At 42.0% G+C, this 11,084-nt stretch overlaps 1 protein-coding gene across 4 annotated transcripts in view; it reads left to right on the top strand.

Annotated features, from left to right (window-relative positions):
* The first annotated feature begins 680 nt into the window (after positions 1-680).
* Positions 681-11,084, top strand: part of iqsec1b (IQ motif and Sec7 domain ArfGEF 1b) — a 214,754-nt gene continuing 204,350 nt past the window's right edge. For 2 of the 4 annotated variants that reach the window (XM_053653638.1, XM_053653636.1), the window contains exon 1: positions 681-1,150. In XM_053653638.1, the coding sequence (XP_053509613.1) occupies positions 885-1,150 (266 nt within the window). In that variant the 5' untranslated portion in view covers positions 681-884. The remainder of the gene's footprint in view (positions 1,151-11,084) is intronic. The other 2 variants (XM_053653637.1, XM_053653643.1) reach the window with 2 other exon arrangements.

Raw genomic sequence — 11,084 nt, 5'->3', positions numbered from 1 at the left:
GAGTAAAGCCTAAGTTCTAATCCAACAGGTGAGTGCTTGTCCTGGGCATCAGTTGCTCCTGATATGAATCCTTCACTGTATAATAAATGAGTGATGGCTTGGTGAACTCCTCCAACTCCGCCTGCCAAAACAAAGCCCATATCTCAGGCATGATATGAATTAAAACCTCAAGATGTTCAGTTTTCAGTCCAAAATGAATATCACGGATGGTAAATGTTTTGTGTGTGTTTTTTTTGGACGAGATTCCAAATGCCATAACAATATGACTGTTTACACTTGGGCCACAATCCTGTTAACATCTGCCACTGCTCTATCTAACTCTGCCTAAACGTTACCCTTTGGTTATTAATGACCTATAGTCTGTTTCTGCATTAAATGTAGGATTTCGAGAATTTTCCAAAATACCCTGAAATTGTGTGTTCCTCACAGGGTGCTGCTGCCTCGCCATAACGCAACCTGTGACGTAACTTCCCTTTACCTTTAGGCCTTCGGTCTACTTGTTGATTTAATAAAAGTCTTGCACGAGTAATTCATGATTAATTTGAATCTCCCGTACGCCAGGTCAGCACGGCTTGCACGACTAGAGCGCTTTAAACAGATGATGCAGCTGTGGATGTTCAGCTCAGAAGCTGCTGAGGTTCCTCCCGTGAAAGGGTTAAAGGAGGTTCTCCAGCAGCAGAGCAGAGCGCTTGTTCTGAGGGTAGTGATTGTGGCGCAGAGCCTGTGGACGGCGCGCTGCTGCAGCGCAACTTCTTCACTCGGAGACGCGATAAGAGCAGCGAGCGTAAACAATGGGCGAGTGGGGAGAGCGCGGAGCGCGCGCCGCGGCGGATCGGGACGCAGCCTGTGCGTGAACGCGCTGCGGCGTCCACAAACCGGTCTCCATGGACGGGCGTCTCGCGCACGGCGACATGGAAAACGCGACGGAAAACCCCAGCAAGGCGGCCGAGTACCTGAAGGAGCTCAACAACATCATCGAGACCCAGCAGGAGTTGCTGGAGAAGCAAAAGGGTCGCATTGAGGAGCTCGAGCACCAAGTGCTCGAGCTGTGCGAGGAGAACGCGTGCCTGAAAGAGCAACACCAGCGGCACCTGGTGACCTGCAGACTGCAGCAGCTCAGCTCCATCAAAGAAAATGTCATGCAAGAAAAGTAAGTCCATACTTTTGTGTGTGTGTGTGTGTGTGTGTGTGTGTGTGTGTGTGTGTGTGTTTGAGAACCTAACAGCGCTTGTTGCGTTTGGCGCGTGCGGCGCAACCTGCCACTGAACACAGTGGATCTGTCGCTCGTGCGCTGCCACGAGCAGGGGAAAGTGTCGCGTGGTTTCTGTAGAAATACAAATAAACTGTAGTGCATCGGCACGGAGCACAAGTGCACGCTTAATCCGAGAAATCAACCAAAAAGTCTGGTGTAAAACCCTCTAGTCGTGATCAGACTGGTGCAAAACAGGAGCATAGCAATTTCATCTAAAGCCATGCATTATTATTATTATTATTATTATTATTATTATTATTATTATTACAAATCTCATTGATCCACTATGGCAAGCAAACCAGTTCCATGTACAACCGCATGCTCTCGTATCACCGTAGAAGAAAACCAGCTCCACTGCGTGATGGAGAAGACCCGAGGCAGGATAACTCTATAGTTCTGATATCAAATTTGGGAATTAATTTGAACCTGTATGTGTTTTATTTGATCAAAGAACACGTGACTAGGCGAATACAGCTGTCATGTGCACGTACATGCCTCCAGCTGTGAGTCCAGTGCTAAGATTGAGGTGTGTGTGTGTGTGAATATGCATGCATAAGGTTTATCCCTCATTGTTGCTGTGTTTGGCATCGTGTTGGTAACTATGTGCACTAAAAGGTTGCTATTTAGATGAATATCCAAATCCCCTCCAAAATTGTGCACTGTGATCCAGGACCAGTCAGTGTGTGTGTGTGTGTGTGTGTGTGTGTGTGTGTGTGTGTGTGTAAAAGCTGGGGAGTAATGGTCCTGTCAATAATAAATTAAGAATGAAATTCGGTGGATTGTGGAGCAGGAGCTTTTCCATTTTGCATGAGTATATTTGCTTGTGTGCGCAGCCTCACAGCATCACTAAACTCTCCCATCGAGCTCTCTATCCGTCTGTATTTTTTGTTATATGTTGATAATCCTGGTAATGCGCTGGCCAACCCACCTTGTCCGTCTGTCTCTCTCCCTTTCCGACGTGCTGCAATGTTTGAGTCTTTTATGTGGATGTGCCGCAGAGAGAAACATTAATCCTGGGATAGTTACGGGTCGCTAACTAAGCTTTCGGATGTGGGACGTTTATGTATTCTAGAGTTGATCTTAAAGCAGGTTGTATAGGTTTGTGCTTTCTGTACTTGATACTGATTCATAGACCTGCACTTAATACATAGACCATTACTGGATTGGGGGATGGGGGGGCACATTCTTTGAAAAAAGGACTCCATCTGGCACCTTTTTAAGGGATTGTCAGATTGGTTCTGTGTAGAAGGTTTTACTTCCGAATAATTCACCACCGCCATGGTGGTGTCCTTGATCATAACCCTTCACCCATAAGTTTAATACATCCTCCTTAATCTATAACTCTTTTTGATGTCCGTAGAGGTCTGTTTTTGCCCGGTACTGCCATTCTGCTTGACTTGGCACAGCGGCAGCACCTGCTTACAGTGCATTCGCTCTCTGTACTGTAATACAATGCTGAACAGATGCTGAGCTGATGGCGTTGGCCTAACCCTTTGTAAAAGTTTGTTCGTCTCCTCCAAGCTCCATCAGCCAGCACATCTTAACGTAACAGGACACAAAAAGTGTAGCTCCTTTATTTCCTCCCAGTGAAACCATCCGTTATGAGAAGCGTTTGACTCGAAAGTAAACTATAACGAGTTATCTATTGCCTGCAGTCACTGGACTTTAGGATTAGCAATTCAAAATAGACCTCTAAGTGAGTCATACAGGCTTTCCTTCTTGTGCTCTGTAACAGAAGATCTTCAGAGTGCTGCTGCTCAGCTTCAGTGTCCCATCCATGTTCTTACCTTAAGATATCATGAGAATATTAAACAAGAATATTAAATAAGAATATGAAGTGCTAATCCAAGGATGTGCACGTCCAGTACTGGAGATGCCTGAGTCTAGTGCAGTTTTGATGAATTGCACTAGGTATATCTGAGCGGGGAAAGCAACAGACTTTGCTACACTCCACCCTGTCCAAGCGTTCGCCATGTGTGTGGTGGGTAATGGGGTATTCCGTCCACAATAGACCGTTTGTTTGCACGACATTTAAACATTAATAGTTTTAGGTGTACAGCTATTTTTAAAAGCATAGTGGGGCAGCTGTGGCTCAGGTGTTGGAGCGGGATGTCCACCAATTGCAGGATTGGTGGTCCAGTACCTCACCCCTTCACATGCTGAAGTATGCTTTGGCAAGACACCGAACTCTAAGTACCACCAACTCTGCTGCCTGTGTGTGTGTGGGTGAGGGCGCACGGTGGCTTAGTGGTGAGCACGTTCACCTCACACCTCCAGGGGTTCGATTCCCACCGCCGCCCTGTGTGTGCGGAGTTTGCATGTTCTCCCCGTGCTGCGGGGGTTTCCTCCGGGTACTCCGGTTTCCTCCCCCAGTCCAAACACATGCATGGTAGGCTGATTGGCGTGTCCAAAGTGTCCGGAGTGTATGAATGGGTGTGTGATGTGGCCATCTTCAGTCGTCTTGCCACTGGATCATGGCGGTCACCGGGAAGTGAGCGTGAGGCCGATGCTGCTCAAGTCTTCCTCACTTTAATCCAATTCACGTGCAAGTCGAGTTCCAGTTTATGTTCTCCATAATGGAGGCAGAAATGGAAATCGACGGACGAACTCCTGGTGTGTGTGTGTGTGTGTGTGTGTGTGTGTGTGTGTGTGTGTGTGTGTGTGTGTGTGTGAGAGTGGGTGAATGAGAACCAGTGCAAAGTGCTTTGTAGAACCTCTAAAGTTAAAAGCCAGACCATTTACCATAGTGGAGGCTAGTGGATTCTCAATGATATAATAAAGCTATATAATTACATGAAAAGTTTTTGGTGCACTTGTACCTAATTAAGTCCAGGAAGAATAAAGTCTGGTTTAAAATGCTCGGATAGTTTTAAAAATGTGTGTATATAAGACCATGTTCCTGATTTGCTCTCGTTGCAAGTTTATAGTTCTAGAGCTCAATCATAAATCACGATTCAAGGCATTCAAGGTACTTGAGGTTTGCAGTGTGAGATGAGGGTGGGGGGAGGGGAATGGTAAATACATGTATACTCAATCCATGTGTGCTGTGGACTTCAGAGTGAAGATAAATTACAGCGATGCTTAATTCCCAACCAAACCCTCCTCCTCAGTTTACTCGTGCTTCTTGTCTGCACATAAAAAACGCCAACTCCAACACATCCGGTGTTGTGTGATTATGAAATTGTGCTGATTTCCTCGAGGTCCGGGATTTGGAGGGTTTTTAAATGCGGTGATGAAACCCGTTATGTGTGGATATCATGTCTTTGCCTGGTTGTCGATTGCTCAATATTGGCAAAAAAAAAAAAAGTCCAGAAATTCTGATTAAAATTTTTTTAAATAATTCATCAAATGAAAAGCTGAACATCACATGTGAGATCCTGCGCTTTTTTTATTTATTTATTTTTTAATCTGTTGATAAGTTGTGTCGGGTATATCTAGCTTCACTCTTTTAATCTTCCTGGGCAGTTGCAGATTGACACAGCAGATGTGCAGCAAAGATCCGGATTCCCTCTCCTGACCTTTAACCCCACTGGGTACATGTGGGGAAGCCTGTAATCATCTGCCTTCCAGTGATGAGTAATCTTAATCAGGTTCTTAGTGTATGTTGGAAAGGGAGAATAAATCAATCACACTCTTGGAGGCCTTTCAGATCTCAGACATGTAAGTGGAAAAAACCAAACCTACAAGGTATTAAAGGATTATTGTTTTCCTGTTACAGTAATCAGCCCATACAGGATGTCACTGTTTTTGTTTGTTTTTTTTTGTGATTGTTGTGGCCAAAAATGCTTGATTTTTGCTGCAGATTTTTTCAAAATTTGTGCTGCAACGTGCGGAGTGCTTTTTGTGCTTTGTTGTTTTTTTTTTTCTTTTCTTTCCGCGAAATGTTTGACGCACGTGAAACAAAGTGGGCTTTGTCTGAAAGCACGTTGTGATCATGTCACCCGTGACTTGACCCGAATCTGCGGAAAATCTCTGGCAACTTAGAAAAATTGCAAGCTACTGTGACCTGTTATGGAGTTTCCTTGATTTTGCGTTCATTTCTGCAATCGCAAAACTGCAAAATTCTGTGACCCGTGTAGAGCTGAAGTAACGTAGTGAGTAAACACACCCCGTGCCGCGCGCAGACCAACTAACCCATAATAATCGATGATGAAAATCGTTGTGAATGAATCTCATCATGGATTAGTCGGTCTGCGCGCCACGGGGTGTGTTTACTCATTACGTTACTTCTGTTCCGAAAACACGCCTCGGAGAGTAAATACTAAACCTGTGTCCCAAATGAAGTACTGAACACTTACACTATGCACTGTGTACTCTACCGTCTAGTGTGTGGATTTTAGAAAGGTAAAATCATCTCAAATAGGACACTAGCATTTTTATTTATTTATTTATTTACTAACCCGGCAGTGTAAGCCGTTTCCCAGTCGATGGCGCACGATGTTAAACACACGTAACGCGCTGCTGCTAGCTTTAGCAGATCCCCAGAATCCACGACAATGAATTTCTTCGGTTTACTGTTTGTCAACATTATCTTTTATTCCCAACATAACTTCAGTCACCATCAGACGGAGGCGTACGGCAGGGGAGAATTTTTATATTAAATGCTGCGGAGAAGACGGTAACCTGCGAACTTCCTAAAGCAGAGCTTGACTAGCAGGGAAGCACGACTGTGATGCACGAGCACAAACTTGTGTTTCTATCCAAAATGCTCCACTGATCAAGGGCTTGGGGAAACTGGTGCAAGCTGCTTAAAAGGTTTGGTTTAATTTGAGTTTATTGTCATTTCATGCTGTATTTGTGCCCTTGCAGTGTAAATTCAGTCGTTTATTATAATGAAGTGATGTGTTCGTAACGAGGCCGCGGTTCTCCTCACTCGCGGCGTAGACGCGATACAGTGTGAGCGCAATAAGATCTTTAATGTCTAAATAAAACACTACGATCAAAGTAAACATAATTGGAACAATATGCCTAAAGGCAGTGAGTAACAGAAACTACAAGGTGCAGTGAAAGCGAGATTTTATTGTTAATTTCAGACTATACTTTAATTATCCGGGTTTCTTTGTGTGTGCATCCATTAAAGTAATGTATAAATACTTATGTATTTTAAAAAAATAATAATTTCATATGTTTTATAGTTTTATAAGTGTTTATATTTGTAACACTCAGTTCGTGGATTTTATTTTAAATAAAAAAATGGTACTGGAAGTCGAAACCCACACCCCCCACCTAATTTATTTTATGATTGAGGTGTGTGTGTGTGTGTGTGTGTGTGTGTGTGTGTGTGTGTGTGTGTGTGTGCGTGTGTGTGTGTGTGTGTTTGTCCGGTGGTAACAATTTAACAACAAAAATGTCATATTTTATACCACAGCACTGTTGAATTCTCTAATCCAGAGCTTCTCAACCTTTTGTAACTAAAGCCGCCCCCCCACACCCCCCAAATATTGGGATGAGACCAGGTATAATGCTTATCTATTCCATATCAAATCTATCTATTTATAACCAAATCTATAATCTGTTTTTGATAGATAGCTGGATAGATTTTTTTTTTGTTGTGTTTTTATACTTTTTAAAAAAAAAAAGTTTTATGTATTTTATGTATTTTTATGTATGGTCTGCACTGAGAGCTAGATAAAAGGCGGGTTAAACTCCGCCTCTCTCCAGCAAAAAGGAAACGCAGAGGGAGAGAGAATGTGGGGTATTTTCATTTACGCACATTCTATTTGAAAAGCAATAAAATACACAGAGTACCCAAATTATGTCTGTGTTTTTCTTGAACAATTTGCGCCCCGCTTCCAATCTGTGTGGGGGGTAGGGTTGAGAACCACTGCTCTAATCTGATTGGTGTTGATTAATTTTCCATAACAGCAAGTAGGTTTGTGTGATTTTTTTTTTTATACTGACATTGAGATTACATTGCTACAAAATCCAGTGCTGTTCATCATGATTATAATATATAATATTTATATAATATTATATTATCAGATCTGCCAACCGTGCTTTTTGAGTCTTTTAATGAGTCGTTTTTGTTTCTGTTTTTAACCCAAAAAATGAGATGAGCCAACCAAACTGTGAATCTGGACTGATTTGCGCAGGTGTTTTGAACTCTCCAATATTAAAGTGCACCTATTATACTTTTTCCGATACTACCTTTCATGTAGCGTGTTCTATAGAGAACTGTTTGTGAATGTCAAAAGTCTGCAAAGTTTCAAAAATTCAAAGTGCACGACAAATGGAGTCATTGACTCTGAAAAGAAAGAACCGATTCTGAACGGCTGAAACGAGTCATCAGTAACTCCAGACTTACTACTTCTACAAACCTACGTAGGTTTGTAACAAAAAACCCCGCCTCTGTTTTTCATTGGCTGCTCGCGAACAACGTGTACTTTGACCCGCCCTCAAACCCTACAGTTGAGGTTGCATCCTGAAAGAGTTAGGTTCATGTCTAGATGTTGTCTAAGCAAAACCACTTTGCATGGACGTCAAAAGGATGAGGAGGTAAAGCGTCTAGCCGAAGTCAGCACGGGATTTGCGAAACGATTATTCATTAAAGATGGAGCTGTACCCTCTTTATTCGGACCATCTTGCACCTCTGGATCACAAGCTGCAAGTATGATTCATTATTTATGTATATATTTTCTACCAAGTGTTCCAAATGCGTGGCTTTGTGTCGTATACGTGTACAGCCAGTGCACAGCTATTATCCTGTTAGCTGTTAGCCTCTGCTAACCGGCTAACTCGCATTATTGTCTAACTACAGATAAACTTACCACTAAGAAAAGTCCTGTTCTCGTCGCGCTTGTGATGGTGGTTCGGGTTGGTCTTGCAGTGCATCGCTATCGGACTTGGGCTCAAATTGATAAGGTAAAACCGACGTTATTACCGAGCTGAAATTCGGGTATGGTAATGAGCGTTTCCGTTCCGAAACGCGCTGTAAGTGGTAGACCGATCACAACAGACTGGGACATCTGACCAATCAGAGCAGAGTAGGCTCTCTGAAAGGAGGAGTTTAGAGTGAACGGGTCCTTGAACGACTCATTTGTGACCCTGAGAAAAAGAGGTATTGTAAATTATGAAAAAAATTGAAGTGTTTTTTGACCTTGGATGCATGCAACCCTATTGTATGAGACCTCAAAAACAAAATTAGGCATGTTTAAAAAGCATAATGGGTGCCGTTTAGGATACTCCCTGGAAGCTGCTTCGTTGTTCGAATCTCATGCGCTCTCGGCTCATGTGGCGATGCTGCGCACCCCTTTGTGTTTTATTCTTAGTGCAGGAGACGGTTTTGAGTAAGTGGCCGATATTTGTATTGATCTCTGGCATTCTGTTTTATATTTAAGACTACATTTGCTGGTTTGGCTGGTTTCTTTCTGAACATCCCAGTGATGGTGGAGAGGGAAAAAGAAGCTTTTTCCATCATTCTGCCAAATTCAGAATGGAAAAGTCACGCGTGTCAAGAGGAGTTCATCTCCATTTGCCTTCCACAGTTTATATTGTTACTGTTCCTAGTCTCTAGGTCATGTAGGTGAGTTTGTATTCGATTTTGTGTGCTGGAGCTCTGTAAAGTGCAGGAAGAGAGAGGGCAAGAGCTGCTTTTGTACTGGAGCAGATCGCTTGCCTTCATTCCTTGTGCACTTTGCCACGTCAGCTCTCAGCCGTGTGCTGACCACAGCAAGCTGCCAGTCCAGCCCGTGCCTGTAAGGGTTACTGAAGAAACTTGATACGTGGTGTTTAAATGCAAAATCATGCGGTGTTGAATGTGCCCGTCTCAAGCAGTGGATCATTCATGCAGCACTGCGACTGTATTGGAGTCTAATTTCTTGGAACGAGCATTAACATTTAAAACCCCACTGTTAAGGCGAGAGTGACGTCACTGTGAAATGAAAGTGTAATACAGACGTGTCAAACTCAAACTGGCCTTTTTAGTGTGGCTTTGAAGGGACATAATTAAAGGCTGTTCATTAAAAAAAACAAAAAAAAACAATAAAGCACCAGTAAAATCGGTTCTTAAAGTAGAAGGTTTCAAGGAATAAGAAAGGCTAACGGAAACTATTCAACTGTATGCACTATTGGGCCTAGCAAACATTTATTAAAACTGATTGAGATGTAAAATATATAAGTATAATGAATATGAAATATTTTTTAAAATAATAACATTTAAGAAAGATATTGTAAGAAGAACTACTCTGGTTTCCTCGCCCAGTCCAAAGACATGTGCTGTAGGCTGATTGGCATTTCCAAACTGGTGTGTGTGTGTGCCCTGTGATGGGTTGGCATCACGTTTAGGGTGTCCCCTGCCTTGTACCCCGAGTCCTCTGGGATAGGGTTCAGGCTCCCCACGATCTTGTGTAGGATAAGCGGTAGGACTGTGACTGTGGCCATGACAACCAAACCACCGCAAACTGTTTCTGCTTGAGTGGGCACTATGACAAATACAATGTTTTGTATACCAGTATAATATTATTATTATTAACAGTTGCAATATTAATTTGTATTATATCCTACCATATAGCTGGATAGTTTATGTTAATACACAAATTACGTAATCATAATCAAACACCTTGTACACCATTGTCTGTTAGTATGGTGCGGGTTTGGTAAAATCCTGACAGGTGAATTCTGCAATTTCACATCAAGTTCAGACGCTGCGATGGATCTTGTTGGGAAACCAAATGTTACATCGGCGATCTGGGAACATTTTGGATTCGAGAGAGAGAGAGAGAGAGAGAGAGAGAGAGAGGGGAACCAATAAATTTGGATGAAGCCGCATGTCTGCTTTGTGGGGAAAAAATAAGTGTTAACACTAACGTACAAATCTCAGGAGCCATCTCCAGGCATGTCACCCAGCTGCGTTTTTATTTATTTTATTTTATTTAATATTTCGATTTTTAACCATTCTACAGGTCATCATCCCACAGGTATTTCTTTGAAAGTTTTACAATCTTGTGGTATACTACACTTGTAAAAGAAATTAAAGTATTCATCAGAGAAACGTGCAGCCTTGTTTCACTTCTTCTCCCCTTGCGGGTCGATCACAATACCGTATCCCACAGCGCCCTCAGGCTGTTTCTCATTGCAATAACATGAAACAACAAGGCTGTATGGAGTTCTGCCGGAAGTGCTAAAATAAAAATCTTTTTTTTTTTTTTTTTAAATATTTAATTGAAGCGTAGAAAATGATATTATTTTATGTAGTGATATAAATTTCACCCCCCACCAACGCTCACCGCGGTGCTCTGGTCTTTGTTCTGTGGTAAAAAGCTGCCACCGCCACAGAGCTAATAAGCGGGATAGGAAATGGATGGCTGGAGGGATTTAAGAAGAACTCTATTACGATTATCTTTGCTAAGAACATACATGTTTTACGTTCTCCTTTGTCTTCATGCTCAATGAACTTTTATTATTTAAAAATGTATTCACACGCTTGGTGATACATTTCAAGATTTAGAGTTAATTACTGGAGCACACTAAAGGCTACCACCTGACTCATTATATAATGTGTGTGTGTGTGTGTGTGTATATATATATATATATATATATATATATATATATATATATATATATATATATATGTATGTATGTATATATATAATATATGTATGTATGTATATGTATGTATGTATATGTGTTGCTTCCTTTTTTTGTAAGTCTGTCTTGCATCAACACTGCAGGTAGATGTCTATTTTAACCAGCCCATGTGTGCTGTACAGTGACTCATGCAGAACACGGGTGGGCTCTAAGCTACTGGTCTGGTGTGAATCAGTTTATTGTTCTCATCAAGCATATATAAAACATTTTCCAATGAAAAGTTTTTCTACAGGAAAACCTTCCTTTT

Source organism: Ictalurus furcatus, chromosome 21 (genome assembly GCF_023375685.1).
Source record: "Ictalurus furcatus strain D&B chromosome 21, Billie_1.0, whole genome shotgun sequence".
Taxonomy (NCBI): Eukaryota; Metazoa; Chordata; class Actinopteri; order Siluriformes; family Ictaluridae; genus Ictalurus; species Ictalurus furcatus.
Note: the sequence above shows the minus strand (reverse complement) of the source record. Positions and strands in the feature narration are given on the sequence as shown.